The sequence below is a fragment of the Oncorhynchus mykiss genome, chromosome 15, assembly GCF_013265735.2.
Source record: "Oncorhynchus mykiss isolate Arlee chromosome 15, USDA_OmykA_1.1, whole genome shotgun sequence".
In the NCBI taxonomy this organism is placed as follows: Eukaryota; Metazoa; Chordata; class Actinopteri; order Salmoniformes; family Salmonidae; genus Oncorhynchus; species Oncorhynchus mykiss.
In genome coordinates, this window is record NC_048579.1 from 50,242,695 (window position 1) to 50,262,770 (window position 20,076).

Sequence of the window (20,076 nt, forward strand, 5' to 3'; positions counted from 1 at the left end):
AGCGAGAGACCGAGACAGCGAGAGACCGAGACAGCGAGAGACCGAGACAGCGAGAGACCGAGACAGCGAGAGACCGAGACAGCGAGAGACCGAGACAGCGAGAGACCGAGACAAAGACAGAGAGAGACAGAGAGAGAGAGAGAGACAGAGAGAGAGACAATGGATCAATTAAGCCCAGTTATTCGGAAGTTGAGAGGATTTATAGATCCGATCATTGACACGTGTGACTGAGCAGTGATTTGAGGCAGTCATCAAGGAGAGCCTCGTAACTAAGGTGACGAGGGTGATGATAGATCACCTCAGCCAGCAACACTATCCGCTTGCCGTCGGGCCAGATGACGTGGTCCACCTGTGACCTCACCCTCTCCCAGGTCAGCTCCGGGGTCCGCAGGCTCGCCTGGAGGAGAGGACAACAAAACAGACAGGAAACAGTTACCACGAGAGCAGTTTTACTATGACAACCAGGGCCTAAATGAACCCCCCCGCGGGTCGACGTTGGTATTGGTGGGTAAAGATGTCCATTTCACCAGCTACGTTGGCGGGTGCTCATTTGCGAATAAAAATGGAGTTCGAAGTCTAGTATGAGCTCATGTTTAGCTAAACAAATGTTGCAGTGGCTGTTTTCAAAGTATTTCTGTCGTTTTGTTTCATAGATGGCAGCTAATCACACAAAGAACTACAAATCCTATAATATCCCACCTGGCGACAAGTGCAGGAACACCGCCTGGCTGGGGAGCTGGGTGCACGGTGCTGAAGACTCGTTTTAGAACCGGTGCAACACAAGTATATAAGGTGGTCTAATTGTAAAAAAATAAATAATAATAATAATAATAATAATAATAATAATAATAATAATGTTAGCCCTTTTTTTGCCCCAATTTCGTGCTATCCAAATTGGTAGTTACAGTCTTGTCTCATTGCTGCAGCTCCCCTACGGGCTCGGGAGAGGCGAAGGTCGAGAGCCGTGCATCCTCCAAAACACAACCCTGCCCGGCCCGCCACAAGGAGTCGCGAGAGCGCGATGGGACAAGGAAATCCCGGCCAGTCAAACCCTCTCCCAACCCAGATGATGCTGAGCCAGTCGGGAAGACAAAGTTGGTCTAATTTACTTGAAAGTATAACATGAGAGATTGTCCTTGTGTTTCTTGGCTATTTACATAGTTTTTTTCACAAGCTAGGTTGTTTTTCAATGTGAGAGTTTGCTTCAACTGCTAGCAAAGACATCGGCTACTAGTCAGATTCTCTAGAGCACAGGCACACACCGTCACTGACGAGTCCGGCTGCTCGACTCCAGAGGCGCAGTACCCTCATTGCCACGGTAACCTCCCGCCCTTAAAGGGGCAGCTGAACATTTTTGTCTCAGAGATATTTTGGTTATTGAGTAATATACCACTTCACTTCTTACTAGTAATACCTGTATTGTTTTAGAAACATTACAAAGCGTGCTCATCCGTTTTGAAAAAATTATTATGGTGAAAAAAATCTGAGTGTCTGGTAGATTTTTAAATAAAAAAAAGTTAGTTTCAGGGCCTGATGACAACAGTCTCTACGAAAATGGTTTCACACTGACCCTGGGATGTCACCGTAACAGTATTAACTGACAGGCATAGGCCACGGCAAGCCAGCCCGTAACTATGACAACGTCAGGTCAGGGACGTTTGTTGTATCACAGCTTCCCCCACAGTGACAATAATGTGACAAGCATTGGTGACAGCAGTGTCTTCCGCCCACACGATCAGTTAAGCTGTCGCAGTCACAATAACACACCCACGTACATTCAAACCCCCACACCAATATGCACACACACTCGCTCGTGAACACACACACTTGACTCACCACGTCGATCTCGGTGTTCGAGTGTCCCATGTTACAGACGATACAGCCGTTCTTCATACGGTCCAGGTACTCTCTCACCACCACGTTCTTATTTCCTGGAGGAGAGGGAACATCATAAACATACCATCAATTTGACACTCATCACGTTCACTACTGTACACTGAAACGTCAGAGAAATTCAGAAGTGGGCAGAGGAGAGAGGTGAACACTACCAATAACTCTTACTGGGTCGATACATGCTGAATGATGTTTAGCTCACTTCAAAAAGGAATCATGTTGCTGTATACACTACACAAATGATGCTTGGAATAAATCTCCTGAACTAGATTAAAAATATATATTGTAAAAAAAATATTTAAAAAAATAAATCTACTCAAGATAGCGCCTCACATCCACTCTCCTTATAGACCTACTGTATGAATTAGTGTCTAAATTGCATTGCACACCACTGCGTGTCTTGTGTGCACACTCATGCACACTCGCGTGAGTGTTTACGGCCGTCTGTCCCTTTTCAATTAACGTGGATGAGGAACTGCAGCTTGTCAATAGGCTTCATGCTTAATTGACTAGGGAGGCATGCAGTTTGTCGCAATGAACTCTTCACTCAATCTGCAAGTGGAGCGCAAACGGACTGGCTACACACATGGCTGCCAGGTCGGAGTGATTGAGACAACTTCTGTAATGTCTCAAGTGGTCACCAACCTTGATCACTTGATCATCTGAGTCAAAATGCAAGCCAGTATTATAAAATATATATATATATATATATATATATATATATATATTTTTTTTAAATGTGACTTCAAAATGTAAGCCTACTCAACATTAACCAATTAAAACATTTCTGTAGTAATGAGGTTTGTGGAGTAGATTATAGGGTGAATACATTATCACTGCATATTGGCGATTCTTGAATTGCCCTGCCAATGCTGTTCTTCTCAGACCATTTTGAAATGATATTTACAAATTGGAGGTGCATGGCCACACTGGTAATAGATCCTTTGTTGTACTACTTGTTAGGAACAGAACTGGACTGACGGCCTGCATCTGATGGTCAATCTGAGGGGAGGGAAGGAGCAGTGGTGAGGCTGCCTCTCACCCAACTCACCGTCCCTCCTCTTTCCCTCCTCTGAGAAAAGGGGACAGCGGAGGACGCAACTCAACGCCGCGCTGCATTATATCTGCCTCATGCACCAATTCATGTTGTTACTCCTATGACCAGAGAAAGTGAAATATTCCTCGACATTAAAAAAAAGACACAAGCTGCTAATAATAACAGCGCAAACTTATCGGAACACTTTGCTACTCATTCATTAACAGCTGCAGTGCTGGTTGCAGCGTGAGTGGAAGTAGGGAGAATGTTCAAAACTTTTAGAATCCATAAAATGGGCAAAGTGTTGACAGGGTTGAATAACAAGTTAAAACATACAGCTCTCTGCTGTATTCGTTGAGTCTCTCTCTAGTCATGGGTTTAAAAGTTTAGAAAGGCTTATTTTTTTTACAGTCTATGGCTCCAGGAAACTGCGCAGACACACAGTGATCTGAGCCATCTGATTGCACCTATAGGCTTACCGCTTGCTATTTGATTTGCTCTCTGGGCCTTCTGGGTAGGCAGAGTTCTACTTTCAGACACATGAAATGGGAACAGAATGGGAACAATTTTGCCTTCCCGGCACTAGGTCTGCTGAATCAAGTGCACCTGCCGCCAACAGCTCGAAATGATTTATAGGAACGCAAGGATTTCTCATAGTTTTTTTTTTTACAGAAATGTTTGGTGACTAGGAATGCCTTGGAGATGGAGACGGACCGGTTGTTGACCACTGGTCAATACCCTACTACCTAGTCACCCTCTAGACTGCTGGGGGAGAGAGAGTGTGCGTGTGTGTGTGTGTGTGAGAATAGAATGGTGCAGGCTGAATCAGTCAAGCGGGTAAAGCAGTAGGGAGAAGGTGGTTGTTGTTGCTATGCCCATGCTGGAAAGGATGGGGGTATAGTGGTTCTCAACCACAAATGTGATTTTACAACGTGGCCATCTAGTGCTGACTGAGGGGACAAGGGAGAGGTGTTCACCTGTGCAAGTGATGACAATGTCCACTTGTCTGATCACTTCATTCAGCTTCACCAGTCTGAAGCCATCCATGCTGAACAGGGACGGGAAACAAACGCGTTACTTCCTCGTTCACCCTGCTGACATTGGCCGATCAGCTCATGTGCCAGGCTCTGATTGGCTGAACTTACCAGGCCTGCAAGGCACAGATGGGGTCGATCTCTGTGACGTACACGATGGAGCCCATGGCCTTGAGAGCAGCACAGCAGCCCTTCCCCACCTATGGATACACAAATAAAACACACACATGAGTATAGGACTGAGGGAGGCTCTACTATAGACATGGATGGTAAACAGTTTCCTCTGGTGGCCCATTTTGATATAATAAGGTGTTCAGATCGCCAGCAGCATCAAATCCTGCATCCCACTGCCGGCTTTCCTCTGAAGCTAAGCAGGATTGGTCCTGGTCGGTCGCTGCTGGAAGTGGAGTTAGCAGGCCAGTAGGATGCATTGGGGACATTTCCCTGTGTAGGGACCAGGTCTTCTGGATGAGCCGTTAAACGGGCGTCCTGACTCTCTGTGGTCACTAAACATCCCATGGCATTTATCGTAAGAGTAGGGGTCCTGGATAAAAAATCTCAATCTGGCCCTCAGACCATCACGGCCACCTAATCAACCCCAGCTTCCGATTGGCTCATTCATCCCCCTCCTCTCCCCTGTAACTATTCCCCAGGTGGTTGCTGTAAATGAGAACGTGTTCTCAGTCAACTTACCTGGTAAAATAAGGGTTCAAAAATGAGAAGTGCACCATATACAGTAGGGCTGGGAAATTCCAGGCACCTCATGACACAACGTTATCGCGGTGCTTAGGTGCCGATCCTATACGTATTACAGTATGATGTTCCAAACATATTGCTCACCAAATGTCTGCTGCAGAGAGACGAGAGAGCGTGAGAAAGCTAGTTTTGATCAGTCAGGGAAATAAAAGTGCTGAAAACACATTGGCTCCGTTTAAAAAGGAGAAAAACAGCAGAGTTTTGGTGCAGGTGCAGCCAACGCTACCTACAGTAGCAAAAACATTATTGTATTATTTTAGCGATACTTGGGACTCAAATATCAATATAATATCGTCCACAAATAATATAGCGATATACAACTATAGATGCACCCCCCCCATCACTAATTCACAGTAGGTAAGACAAGACTTACCTCTCCATATCCACACACCACCACCTGCTTTCCCCCAAACATTACATCAGTGGTCCTCTTCAGGCTGGGGGGAGAGCGAAGAAACACAAAATCACCAGCCCTTAGCATGACAAACGTTTAAGTCGCCCACAAGAACGAAGTAATCTTCCGCTGTGTCTCTGCTTTGAACGGGCATGCCGGAGTTGTCCTACCCGTCCAGGATGGACTCCCTGCAGCAGTAGAGGTTGTCAAACTTCTGCTTGGTCACAGAGTCGTTGACATTCATGGCCGGGACACACAGCTTCCCCGCCTTGGACAGCTGGTACAGCCTACACAGAGAGCAGCAACAAGAGGGGAGCATCATTATAAAGCAGTAAAAACTGACAGTACCCGTTATGGCCACTAGATGGAGACATGTCCATAGAAGATAGACCACCGACTTCGAAACAAAACCCCTGACGGAAGGGGAATCTTACTGGCAAAAAAAAAACACTTTTTTTTCTCTTCAGTCTAGACAATGAGTCAACGTATAATGAAGTCGCGTGCGAGCAGTGATCCACCCACCGGTGTACTCCAGTGACGCTCTCCTCCACGATGCCTTTGATCTTCTTGAACATGTTGGGGTATTTCTTATAGATCCAGTGGGTCAGGTCTCCGCCGTCATCCAGGATCTGGAACAGGGGGGACACAACGCGTGTCTTTCTGACTGATCGGGATAAACGACGACGCCATTCACACCGCAACAAAAGTCTGCTACTGAGAGACGGCGTTTGACGGGGGGACAGACACGTACCATGTTGGGCTGCCAGCCCTCCAGGTTGACGCAGCGGTCGATGCACCACCAGAAGTCATCCTCCGACTCGCCCTTCCACGCGAACACAGAGAACCCTGAGAGAGAGAGAGAGATATATGATGGGCACTGAGAGAGCCAGCGGTCGTGAAAGAGAAAGACGCTCAAATGAAGCGGCCCGGTTCACACTCACCGCCCTCGGCCAGAGCTGCCGCCACCTCGTTCTGAGTGGAGTAGATGTTACAGGCAGCCCACCTGCACTGAGCCCCCAGGGCAGTCAGTGTCTCCATCAACACCTGCGCGACACACACAGACCAGACCGCGCGTTCAGTTAGGATACAGACAGCGGAGACGTTCGTGTTCAAAGCAAAGTCCTGCCTCTGAAAGAAGTGTACAGCTGGCTTAAGACGAGTAACATTCAGTATACCTGCGAGTCGTGGTTTTCTGAGCAGAAGCTGCAGACTCACAAGTGGACTGAGCGGTGGATGGTGGCGTGCGTGTGCGCGTGTAACTCACGGCTGTTTGAGCTGTGATGTGGGTGCAGCCCACTACTTTGGCTCCAGCCAGAGGCTTCTCTCCCTGGGCTCTCTTCCTCAGGGCCATGAGGGCTGGCATCTCTGTGAGGAGGAGACAAGGGTGTGAGGAGGGTTATTTTAGACCCAACGTTACAACAACATTACTACAAAACCATTGGTCCCATTTCAAAACTTAAAAAAAGGCATTCCTCTCTGTAGAATCTTTAAAATGCAAAAAAAAAAAAAAAAAAATCTTTATAATTCTTTAAAAACAAATGGTTAATCAAAGTTATTTGGCAAACGTGCTTTGGGAACACTCCCAGATGGTGGAATCTTTTCCCTCTGGTTTCTGTTGCCCTGTCACCTAGACGTTCAGAGCTCGGGCCGTGTGTGATACGGCCTACCGGGCTAGGGCTGAGAGGTCAGCTGTATAGCGACTTATAAAAGTTGAAAGTGCTGTAGCCCGCAGTACAGACCGCATTAGGGCTGTCTGGGGTCAGTTGTACAGACAGAGTCAGAGCAATGCAGCTCCCCCCCCCCCCCCCCCCCCCCCCCCCCCCGCTGATCTCACAGGCTGGGAACATACGGCCACTGAGCACACGGCCCTGGAGGAGATGGGCCGTCAGCATGGCACACACACACATCCAACACAGACGCACAAGTCTCTCTCGTTCGGTCTCTCACGCACACATCTCGTCCCTAGCCCACCTTGGCACACATCTCGTCCCTAGCCCACCTTGCCACACATCTCGTCCCTAGCCCACCTTGCCACACATCTCGTCCCTAGCCCACCTTGGCACACATCTCGTCCCTAGCCCACCTTGGCACACATCTCGTCCCTAGCCCACCTTGGCACACATCTCGTCCCTAGCCCACCTTGGCACACATCTCGTCCCTAGCCCACCTTGGCACACATCTCGTCCCTAGCCCACCTTGGCACACAACTCGTCCCTAGCCCACCTTGCCACACATCGTCCCTAGCCCACCTTGGCACACATCGTCCCTAGCCCACCTTGGCACACATCGTCCCTAGCCCACCTTGGCACACATCGTCCCTAGCCCACCTTGCCACACATCGTCCCTAGCCCACCTTGCCACACATCGTCCCTAGCCCACCTTGGCACACATCGTCCCTAGCCCACCTTGCCACACATCGTCCCTAGCCCACCTTGCCACACATCGTCCCTAGCCCACCTTGCCACACATCGTCCCTAGCCCACCTTGCCACACATCGTCCCTAGCCCACCTTGCCACACATCGTCCCTAGCCCACCTTGCCACACATCGTCCCTAGCCCACCTTGCCACACATCATTCCTAGCCCACCTTGCCACACATCATCCCCAGCCCACCTTGCCACACATCATTCCTAGCCCACCTTGCCACACATCGTCCCTAGCCCACCTTGCCACACATCGTCCCTAGCCCACCTTGCCACACATCATTCCTAGCCCACCTTGCCACACATCGTCCCTAGCCCACCTTGCCACACATCGTCCCTAGCCCACCTTGCCACACATCGTCCCTAGCCCACCTTGCCACACATCGTCCCTAGCCCACCTTGCCACACATCGTCCCTAGCCCACCTTGCCACACATCGTCCCTAGCCCACCTTGCCACACATCGTCCCTAGCCCACCTTGCCACACATCGTCCCTAGCCCACCTTGCCACACATCATCCCTAGCCCACCTTGCCACACATCATCCCTAGCCCACCTTGCCACACATCATTCCTAGCCCACCTTGCTCAGCGATCTCGATCTCCCGGCGTCCGAAGTCGGCCTGCTTGATGTTCTTGATGCAGAAGTCTCCGTTGCCCTTGGAGTTCTTCTGCTGCTTGTCCCGAGGAGAAGTCTCATCGTCAGAGCTGTCTGTGTACGACGCAGCTAAAAGAGAGAGGGGTCAGAGGAGAGGGGTCAGAGGAGAGGGGTCAGAGGAGAGGGGTCAGAGGAGAGGGCCCGACAACACGTCTACGCACAGTCAACAGCAGCACACGAGCTGCACACACGCCCACACACTCACCACGTCCTCGGGATATAGACGTTAAACTAACAACACACGTAACATGACCACACACTAGGCCACAATCTACTCTGACGTCCAAAACAACTGCATAGCTCACATTATGAGCTACATCTGGGGACTGAGCCCCAGGGCAGAATACACCTGCACAGCATGGCCGTCTACATGCTCGGTACGGTTTGATCCTAGCAGAACTTGGCTAGGTGAAGTGAACATCTGTGCCTCGCATGCTCCCTTAAAAGACCTAGTCTTGAAAAACAAGAAATATAGCGGCAATGGTACTGTTTGTCCATCTTGAGACGCCGTAGCCAGTGTACACTTCCTCAAAATAGTCTGAATTAGTCTAAGATGATTCGAATGACTCGTCGAATGACCGCAAACACTTAATTGAAGAATCCCTACGGTTGAGCAATCACCGACGAAGGGCCGTAGACGTCGGCTACCGGACGCCAGCGTGGCTCGAGAAAAAAATGTGCACGCGAACAACCGAAAAAAAAAAAACACAAAAAAAAAAACAATGCTGAAGACCAATACAAAACAAAATATCATAATATATCTACGAACTGCTTCGGATGGGAAGCATGCGGACGCCTTAAGCCGAATTACAGCTCTCTCACCGTGTGCGTGCGTTCAAGCCCCCGGGCTGGGACAATAAGGCTGGGACAGAGAGCACGTGAGAGAGAAAGAGAGGAATGAGAGAGAAGGGTCAGTGGGAACAGTCGGGACTCTGGCTCTGTTCACTCTTTCTTTCTGTGGGAATAGTTACAGCAACCACAGAGTTGAGGATTACAGTACAGGGGATCAGGAAAGAGAGGGAGAGCGGAAGAGAGAAAGAGAAAGGGGTGAGAGTGGGGGGGGGCAGAATGCAATGAGGTACAGCGAGAGGACAAAGAAGAAAGGAGGGAGAGAGGACTTTTGAGGCACTTGGGTCGAAGCGGACGGTGAGTGTCTGTGCGTGACATTCAAAAAGACGAGGGACAGCCAGGTAGGCTGAGAGTGACATCTCTTCACAAGTGGCAGAATGAGAGGCCACAGTCACACCAGGGACGTGGCATTTCACACTTCTCTCCTGACAAACATGTCTCCCTACCAGATTAACTCTGGTTGTAAAGCAAGGGTCACACCCTTTTCATGACACGCAGGACAGACAGGCCCCTCCTCGTTCTACTACAGAGCCATTCCCAACGCGTCAGTGGAAATGTCACCTCTCCTCTCTCTTTCTCCCTCCCTCTTCCTTTTTTTCTCCCTCTCTCTTGAAAAGGGGCCTCCAGGAGCCCTGGGAACAACCAGGAGTGGGACAACCAGGTGACCATGACTACTAGTATCGTGGGAACGTTGCCTCTCCTCTAGCTTTCTCTCCCCCCTGTCTTTTATGGACCCCCAACCTTACTTATAATTATTTATTTTTTAACATCTTACACTGGCCTGCCTGCCCGGAAAAAAATACTGAGCTCAAATTTTCACAAGGACATTGGTGTGTGTGTGTGTGGGTCTGCAAGTTATTATTCACTGGAACACAGCATTAGAAACTAGAGAGAACACTAGCAGCTCTCTGTGGCCTGTATCGTCTCTTCTTAATCCAGTTATACGTTACGGAGAACAGTCCTGCTCCCTACCTGTCTGGGAATAGACTGGATACTGTACCTGGGCTGTGATTCCAGTTAGGCACAGGGGGTGTGGGGGCTTGTGAGTGTGTCAGATGTGGGTGCGCATGCCAGGTGTGTGTGTATTCTCGGTACCTGAGCCGTAGCTGTCTGTGGAGGACTGGGAGATGGATCGGGACAGAGAGCGGCGGCCGATTTTGGTGGGACGTTTGTTGAACTCTTGTTTCTGGTCCGCAAACTGGATCTGCTGGCAGAGATGGGAGGAATGAGACCACAACGCCCACACAGGCACCAACGTTCCAACCTCCAACACCAAGTCAAAAACAAAAAACTCCTTCCCCGATAAGACGTTTCCCCTTGTTGGCCCCCTGTGTATCCTGAAGGAAGTATCAGATGGGTATATCCTAAGCAATGAGATAACCGTAGCACTCAAGGCCTTGTAGCGTTTCCAACATTTATCCACATCAGGTTCTTGTAAGATCTATAAGGGGCGTGGGGGGGGATCAAGTGTCCACGGGTCAGGGGCCAGTGATTGATTTTGCACAACAGTTCATCCCTAAGGTCTGAATTGAGCCGAGTCAGCTCACCACGAGACTCTACTCACAGTGAGAACAACCACTGGTTTAAAAAAAACGCAATTTATCACATTATGTAAGACCTACATGGCCAGAGCCAGGGAGGCAGCTTTGGTTAGGATGGAATACGCTGCTGGTAATATTGACGGATTACTCACTGGTGTCATATAACAGGCAACGAGGACACAACTTAAATGGGAGAGAAAAAAATTGAAAACAATGATGTGACCATGATAAAAAAAAATCTGTTCAAATCACCACAAATATAAGCCCGGGAGACTTCACAGATAAAAATAGGATTTTTGCAGCACCAAAATAATAGAAAACCTTAACTACATTAACAGAAACATTTGTCTTTAATCCTATCTGGTTTTCCAACCACCTGGACTACACTGCAATGCGCGCAAACATTCAAGCTTCTCATTCGGAGTGCAACAACAAAGCGCAAACAGTCGAACGAGTGTGTGTGTGTGTGTGTGTGCGCGCGCATATAAATCGCTGACACAGGACACAGTCACTGAAATAAGCCCCCTCCCAGAGAGTCTGATGCACATCCAGAGTACGAGACGCGTCTGTTCACCTCTCCATACAGGAACTACGGCGTGACCACTGAAAGAGAGAGGGAGTGGGAGTGACTCATGGTTGTGCAATCTGAATGTGACACCACCAACCAGGCAGATTGATTCTGAGTCACGAGGCAGACAAAGGTCTTGCATACTCACGATAGAGAGCCGTCCCGTCCCCCCCTCCAAGAGTATCCACTTGGTTCCCTCATCATGGCTTCCTTCCCCTTCGCTCAGAGGGAGAAGCATGGCTGGTGGTAATGCTTTCTAATTGGATCCACAATAGCGGTTGCAGAAGCAACCATGCAGGGTACTGACCAAATGTATATACACAGTCCTCAAATATCTCTCGCTCTCCTTCTCCCTTACACACCCACAATACAGTGCTCGGACACAAGTCTGCGTCTGCCAACCAAATACATTTAAAACAAGTGGGAAAAGTCACCAGGCAATGAGGCCCAAGACAATGAGATCCACAAACACCTGTACACACACGTAGATTGAATTTCATTCATCTTCTACCGAAGCCTGTCAAGTCCCAACCTAATCCATCCTCCTCCTCCCATCTTACCTTTCTCCTACTGGGTTCACCTCCAGTGTCTTCATCCTTCTTCTTCGACAACATGACTCAGTAGACTGCTGTGAGGTGAGAAACTGTGTTTGGACTAGAGGGGTGTGGGCCTGGAAAACTAGCAGTTGTGGGCCTGGTCCATTTATACCCTCTCTTTACCAGGCAGCTTTACCCCCCGATCCAGCTCCAACTGGTCCGGACAGTCACCCATGTGCTGTGCCTCAGAAACAATGCAGAATTGTTCCCCACTTTTGTTTTTCCCTCTCCTCTCTCTCTACTTGTTTAATTGTTAATTGTTCACAGGCTGGATTGGATTGGGGATTCTTTATCACGGCCAACAACTCTGTGACCCTGAATGGCTCTTGGCTGAGGGACTATTGAGGTCACCCACAGTAGACCGGTGGACCCAGGGAGAAATGGTAGGAAGGAGGATTGCAGGCGGTGTTACTTCAGAATCAGAGGGATCAAGACAGTGGGTTCTGCCAAGGAGAGACCCTGGGCTGCCACCACTGGGACAGACAATAGAGACTTTGTGTAAGTGATTAGGCCCATTTTGTTTGCGTGAGACCAAGGCTGCTGAACTAGAAAATATTGTAGACTAGAAGAAATATAGACGTACAGGATCTCTATGGTGGCAGTTTACAACAACCAATGCCCACTTGCCCAACAGTGAGAGATCACATAACATCAAAGGTTTGGCTTCATTTTTTACCAAAGATTTTCATCTGTCACATGGTTTAATCAAAGTTCAAACCAAAAGGTCAACGAGGGGCATCAGGAAACTGATTTCAAACCATCCGACTTGGTCCTTATGCCAGATCGTCATGCTAGTGTGTGACGGAAACAGACTGCTTGGACATGTGCCTCCTGACCTTATGAGTGTCCGGAGCAAACTTCTCTGCGACACCCGACACACACACACACACACACACACACCTGGGTCTAAGAGGTTTCATAGGGCAGGAGGAGAGGACCCAGGGTCAGTAAACAAGGCATTGATCCAACAGTCTTAAATCGAGGCTTCAGACCTGGGCAAACAGACACAGTGGCTGACTGATGACACATTCCAGGAGAGCGAACTGTGTTGGTTATCAATGGGAGATAAGAGTGCCAAGAACGAAGAACGCGGCAATTGATCATTTCCATTTCGTAATATGGCGTTAGACTAGGTCAGCACCTGAATAAAAAGGGAGGCTGACATGCATGATCACTGTTCGTACATTCAATGAACGCATGAGCAACCACAGGATCATGAATGAGCTCCATTCAGAACGCTGACATCCATCCACCTCTACATTGAGGATACTGTTGTTATTGCGGGGAATGTGAATGGATGTTACGCGACTCAAATCAACTTGTTTCCTCAAATGACCCTATGTCGCTCTAAAAGCCTATTCGTGCTTGATCCGAAAATTTGGCTGGCGGCTTCGTACGGGGGGGGGGGGTGGGGGTTGATGTGATTGCGGAGCCTCCAGATGCACGCAGAGGCCAAATCAATCTCCGTACCGCGTCGCCGCACGCCTCTCAAATGTTGTAACAGCGCGGAGGGCTTCGTATAGCTGTGTGAACACAAACTCACTTCCTTGACAACTACCTCCACAATAGCTCTGCTCAGCTAAGCACAAGAAGTATGAAAGCCCTGACGTCTGCGGAGGCTGCGTCACAGTAAATGTTGTATGGTCACTTCAGACGAATGCTTGACCACGCAGAGCCATTAAAAGGCAGGCCTGCGTGCACAGTGCTCACAGCTGCACGCATAGCATTAGCTAACATGTGAGTGAGAGATGAAGGTTATGCAAGAAAGACAGGGGAGGGAGGGGGAGGACCACAGACTGCTAGCAGGGTACAGGGTAAACTGCCTGCCCTATAGCAGCATTCTGGCCCTGCACTAGGATTACCTAACCCGGTTAAACCAGACTGAACGCTGTGCCCACCGTTGTAGTGAACAGGAGAACACGGGGGCAACAGCGTGGATTATCAGCAGAGCATGATGAATGAACTACCGTTCTAGAAAACTGGTTAGCCTACATTTCCTGCGGACCAGTGACACACACAGATCACAGAGCAGAGGGAGGAGCTGTTCAAACAGATGACAGGAAACTATTATTGACTGTAGCGAGGAAGACCATTCATCTTGATCACTGACAAAGAGGGCAACCGTGTGGATCTCTCCCCAATGCGGCTAAGGCAATGCCTCATAGCCAGGCCTAACTGTCCATATTAGTGCATGAAACAGATACATCGGATTAATCCTTTTCTATACCACCAGTAATGACGGAAGTAGGATTGGGCTGGACCAATCCCGCATCCAGGATGAGACAGGTCAGAGATCACAGCCTTGTGGCGCACCACCAATGCCGCATAGTAGTGAATACTAGCCTTCTCTGTCCCTGCATCCTACTGCAGTCGGCATTAAAGGCATTAACCTCGCAGCACTGCACAGCACCACAGCCACATAATACATACATTATGCATGTTCAGTGATTGCGAGGCTAATGAGATGTAAATAATAGATGCTAACCCAACACACTGTCACCTCTCAATGGAGCTGGGCATGGCTAGTTGACTGTAGCCTAGAGAGGAACCAGGTCGAGGTTGGCCAGCCAACCAGACAGAATCACAGGCACAAACATGGCCCAAACGACCATCCCGTGCCACATTTACAGTGTCTGGGGAGGACAGGCGCCCCCTCAGCCCAGACTGAGGTATCTGCAGTGGCAAGGTCGCATCACCAGGTGGCAGTGTATTCGCTTGGCAAGGGGGGCTTTTGGTAGTTGTGCAACATGTCTGACTGGCCAAGACCACCAAAGGTGAGCTCTCATTATGCAATAAGGCCTGAGGAAGTGTGCTATATGGCTACGGGCTGTTCTTATGCATGAAGCAACGCGGAGTGCCTGGATACAGCCCTTAGCCGGGGTATATTGGCCATATACGACAAACCCCCAAGGAAGACTTATAGCTATTATGAACTGGTTACCAACGTAATTAGATCTGTTTTCATACCCATGGTATACGGTCTGATATACCACGGGTTTCAGCCAATAAGGGTTCAGGGCTGGAACCACCCGGTTTATAATTGTGGTTAGGTGTGTGTTTGTGTGTGTGTGTGTGTGTGTATGTATGTATATTTTCAGCACCAGTTTATCAGATACACCCATCTAGTACTGGTTCGGACCCCACTGTAGCAATGAACGGATGCACCTGGTCAGCAACAATGTTCAGATATGCTGTGACTTTCAAACGTTGCTCAATTGGAATCAAGGGACCTAACGTGTGTAAGGAAGAAAGAAAAAAATACTCCACACACCATTACAACACCACCACCACTAGCCTGAACCGTTGACACCAGGCAGGATGGGTCCGTGGCTGCTTACGCCAAATCTTGACTCTGCCATCACCATGACGCAACAGGAACGGATTCATCAGAACAGGCAATGTTTTTCCACTCCTCATATTGTCCGGTGTTGGTGATGGTGTTCCCCCTGGAGCCGCTTCCTCTTGTTTTTAGCTGATATGAGTGGAACCCGGTGTGGTCGTCTGCTGCAATAGCCAATCCAAGACAAGGACCGACGAGTTGTGCGTTTCCCGAGATGCCATTCTGCGCCATTATTTGCAACATTCTTACCATTCTCCTTTGACCTCTCATCAACGAGCTGTTTTGGCCATCAGGACTGCTGCTGACTGGATGGTTGTGTTTGTAGCACCATTCTCGGTAAACCCTAGACACTGTCGTGCGTGAAAAGCCCAGGAGGCCGGCGGTTTCTGAGATACTGGAACCGGCACGCCTGCTACCGACCATCGCTCAAAGTAGCGTAGGTCACTTGTTTTGCCCATTCTAATGTTCAATTGAACAGTAACTGAATACCTCAATGCCTGTTTTATATAGCAAGCTACAGCCACGACTGTCTGTAGGAGCGAACCACTTTCGTGAATGTGTACCTAATAAATTGGCCACCGAGTGTATCTTAGTCATATTACTATAGTAGTATCCTGAGGCCGGCATGTGTGTTTGCTCCAGCTCCAGCCTCACTAGGGTCGGCTGCAGGGTAAGCTGTTCCAGGGCGAAGCCACAGAGCAGAGTGATACCCACTGAGCAACCAGCCACCATGGGGCCAATCTCTGGAAAGAGTTCCAGGAGAACTGCGAGTAGAGAGGCTTCAAACAGCACAAAGCAATAGGCTACAGTCACGAGGAAAACAAACAGGCACAGATGTGATCAGATCTGATACTGTGGAATCCACACCAGGCAGAGTCCATGGTTCAACAGAGAGAATGGAAACAAGACAGGGAGGGAGCTGCCGGAGACACATGGGACCAGTACAGGCCTGGGAGGATGATGAAGTGGGTGGGGTTATATCCTGCCTGTTTGGCCCTGTCAGGGGGTATCATCGAATGGGGCCACAGTGTCTCCTGACCCCTCCTGTCTCAGCCTCTAGTATTTATGCTGCTGTAGTTTATGTGTCGGGGGGCTAGGGTCAGTCTGTTATATCTGGAGTACTTCTCCTGTCTTATCTGGTGTCCTGTGTGAATTTAGGACCATGCCTCAGGACTACCTGGTCTGATGACTCCTTGCTGTCCCGAGTCCACCTGGCCGTGCTGCTGCTCCAGTTTCAACTGTTCTGCCTGCGGCTATGGGACCCTGACCTGTTCACCGGACGTGCTACCTGGCCCAGACCTGCTGTTTTCAATTCTCTAGAGAGAGCAGGAGCGGTAGAGATACTCTCAATGATCGGCTATGAAAAGCCAACTAACATTTACTCCTGAGGTGCTGACCTGTGGACCCTCGACAACAACTGTGGTTAATATTATTTAACCATGCAGGTCATTTATGAACATTTGAACATCTTGGCCATGTTCTGTTATAATCTCCACCCGGCACAGCCAGAAGAGGACTGGCCACCCCACATAGCCTGGTTCCTCTCTAGGGTTTCTTCCTGGGTTCTGGTCCTTCTAGGGAGTTTTTCCTAGCCTTCGTGCTTCTACACCTGCATTGCTTGCTGTTTGGGGTTTTAGGCTGGGTTTCTGTACAGCACTGAGATATCCGCTGATGTAAGAAGGGCTATATAAATACATTTGACTGATTGATTATTGGGTGGGTTGGAGAACTATGAGAAAAGGGAGAGGGAGCATGTGACAGAACGAGGACGAGGAAGAATGAATGGCCAGACAGGAAGAGGAATGAACCATTTGAGGGGGGGCGGAGGAGGTGAGTGAGAAAGTGAAAAATGAAAAGAAATAGGGGGGAGGTAGAGAAAGAGTGAGTCCAAGATAAATGCACTATAAGAATACGTATTACGACACCAGCCTGTTCAAACACTCTGTATATCAGTTGGAGGATGTGTGAGAGGCGTTTGAACTCTGTGCACTCTTTGTGCTGCCAACAGTAGCTACAGACTGTGCTCTACTCTGGCTGGAGGGCTCATAGCTGGATGGGGAGAAGAGGAGTCTCAGGCATGACTGCACATCAGCTGGATCAGACCAGGAAAGAGAGACAAACCCCTTGAAGCAATAAAGGGAGGCCAGGACATGTTGAGGGGAAATATTTGCACAATGTTAAGAAATGCCTTGTATTGCTACATTCATTGATTTGCTTTTCACACTATTGAATTGGTGCCTCTGGGGAAATTCAACAACGCTGACTGAGTACCTTTTTACTGGTTTCTAAGAGACTGTGTTTTGCTTTTTGTGTATTGATAGGTATATTGATGTGTATATTGATGGGTACAGTGTACAGTGGGGCAAAAAAGTATTTCGTCAGCCACCAATTGTGCAAGTTCTCCCACTTAAAAAGATGAGAGAGGCCTGTAATTTTCATCATAGGTACACTTCAACTATGACAGACAAAATGAGATTTGCAGGATTTGAGTCCCTGGCGGCGTAGTGTGTTACTGATGGTAGGATTTGTTACTTTGGTCCCAGCTCTGCATATCATTCACTAGGTCCCCCCGTGTGGTTCTGGGATTTTTGCTCCCCGTTCTTGTGATCATTTTGACCCCACGGGGTGAGATCTTGCGTGGAGCCCCAGATCGAGGAAGATTATCAGTGGTCTTGTATGTCTTCCATTTCCTAATAATTGCTCCCACAGTTGATTTCTTCAAACCAAGCTGCTTACCTATTGCAGATTCAGTCTTCCCAGCCTGGTGCAGGTCTACAATTTTGTTTCTGGTGTCCTTTGACAGCTCTTTGGTCTTGGCCATAGTGGAGTTTGGAGTGTGACTGTTTGAGGTTGTGGACAGGTGTCTTTTATACTGATAACAAGTTCAAACAGGTGCCATTAATACAGGTAACAAGTGGAGGACAGAGGAGCCTCTTAAATAAGAAGTTACAGGTCTGTGAGAGCCAGAAATCTTGCTTGTTTGTAGGTGACCAAATACTTATTTTCCACCATAATTTGCAAATAAATTCATAAAAAATCCTACAATGTGAATTTCTGGATTTTTCCCCCTCATTTTGTCTGTCATAGTTGAAGTGGGATCGCTCTGCCTCCGTTCTCGCTCTCCTCTTTCCCAGTCCACAAGACTTTCCTCATGGCGTCTTCTCCACTCCACAACGAAGGACTGTATTCAGTGGGCAAACACCAGTCCGGCTAAGTTCACTTCCAGTCTTCTTTACTCATCCACAACCAGAACTAACTATGCATTCAGAGAGAGGTACCACAAAACAATGCCCCCGGGAAGCATTGATATCAATAACGCACCGATCATTTTGGGCGGATGAAAATGATAAGCCTGCATGTGGAGCCTACACTGGCATGACATGCAATATGATTGAGTCAGTACAACGTGCTGCCCGGGGGGGGGAGTTTGAACACGGAGGAGCAGGTAACAGGAGCCTGGGAACTAGCCTACCCCACATTGGCAGACATGAGATGGGCTGGCTGCTCACTGCTTAGACACTGGTCTGCAGAGTGTGTTGGGGGCTGGAGTTGGATTATAGAACCGATTCATTCACGTCGCTTCTCAAAACACTTTTGAGAAGAGGCGCCTGCAATGTAATGATTGACTGCATGACGACTCGGCCCACTGAAACGGACCAGATCCTAAGACGCTGTCATTTAGCTATTATTGAGGGAGTGAGGCATTTAAAATATCTCCCAACATCCCTCTGCCAATATCCCCCTCCATATCACGTTGCCAAGCTTAACAAACACGGGAAGACAAAAAGCCCAGTTACCACCCTCGGTGAAGAAGTTTGATCTTTCAAACATTGAGGCAATGAAAATGACCAGAGCAGAGCGCGGGATCGAACTGAACTGAGTGGACTTTGATGTGGTGGGGTTTTTCCGCTTCGGAGACACGAAGGTGAAGTCCGTTGACAAGCTAAAGGGAAGGGGAAACTCCCTAACAGAGTGTTAAGTAAACAGAGGACACTCCAATGGGCCGCCGCGGACGGTGACATGTCCTTGAGAGAGATGACATGGACTGATCGGTCTCTATGACGACATGGCACAGCCAGGCCTTGGGCCATGCCAACAGGAGCAGACAGGACAGGCCATTCCTACAGAGTACTTATCCTCTCAGAGAGCTCACAGGTCAGTTCTTTACAGCAGAGGAACATTCATGGAAGATACAGTAGAGGGGAGTGAGAGACAGAGAGAAGGGTTATTGTCTTTGATTCCAGGGGAGGGAGCATATCCCTGTGTGTGTGTGTGTGTGTGTGTGTGTGTGTGTGTGTGTGTGTGTGTGTGTGTGTGTGTGTGTGTGTGTGTGTGTGTGTGTGTGAGATCCATGCATGTGAAGTGTGCATACTCCATTGTGACCCTTGAGCTGTACAGAGACACATCTAGAGCAGGCCCTGTGTGTGTGCACTGAGCAGCAGCGACAGGGGTTGGAGCCTGGACTGCTACAATGTGGATGGTGGGGGACTAACAAATAAAACCAACCCAGTCTTAACTGGGCTATAAGAGGAAGTATGTGATTGAGCTGTGCTTTGATTTTAAGAGATCCCCCCAAAAAATTGGTCTTTAGGACATGGGTTTACCTAGTATGGGTTAACCTAGTATTAGTGTGTATAAAATAAGACTGCCGGAAGGTAACGAAGGGTGAGATAATTAGGACTACTGAGAAGAGATTGTCGACACCATAAGCCTCTCTGGCACAGTTGAGGAGAGTCCTGGCAGGGTGGGCTGAGGACAGCCTGGCATGAGTGTCCCATTGTTCTCATCAGAACAGTCTTCAAAACGATTGAGCCAATCTGCCCCGTCCTGCCCATTTTAGCTGATACTGGTCAAAACTAACCATGATGCTACATCCCCCAGGAATATACCCATTAACTACAAGTTACTGAGTTTCCTTCAAGACAAACATCTCACCAACCTACTGCTGCAGACTCTTTCAGAGTCTTATCGGCAGTGGGTGTTGTGGTTAG

The 20,076-nt window shown here is 48.8% G+C and overlaps 1 protein-coding gene across 3 annotated transcripts in view; it reads right to left on the reverse strand.

Annotated features, from left to right (window-relative positions):
* LOC110490242 (putative adenosylhomocysteinase 3) overlaps positions 1-20,076 on the reverse strand; it is a 46,627-nt gene that overhangs the window by 6,070 nt on the left and 20,481 nt on the right. For 2 of the 3 annotated variants that reach the window (XM_036944542.1, XM_036944543.1), the window contains exons 2-13: positions 10,136-10,244; positions 8,117-8,260; positions 6,378-6,478; positions 6,055-6,157; positions 5,865-5,959; positions 5,636-5,742; positions 5,284-5,400; positions 5,093-5,156; positions 4,075-4,163; positions 3,907-3,977; positions 1,837-1,931; positions 299-397 (exon numbers count right to left, since the gene is read on the reverse strand). In XM_036944542.1, the coding sequence (XP_036800437.1) occupies positions 299-397; positions 1,837-1,931; positions 3,907-3,977; positions 4,075-4,163; positions 5,093-5,156; positions 5,284-5,400; positions 5,636-5,742; positions 5,865-5,959; positions 6,055-6,157; positions 6,378-6,478; positions 8,117-8,260; positions 10,136-10,244 (1,194 nt within the window). Of the gene's footprint in view, positions 1-298; positions 398-1,836; positions 1,932-3,906; positions 3,978-4,074; positions 4,164-5,092; positions 5,157-5,283; positions 5,401-5,635; positions 5,743-5,864; positions 5,960-6,054; positions 6,158-6,377; positions 6,479-8,116; positions 8,261-10,135; positions 10,245-11,709; positions 11,828-20,076 lie in introns of those variants that run through there. The other variant, XM_036944544.1, reaches the window with a different exon arrangement.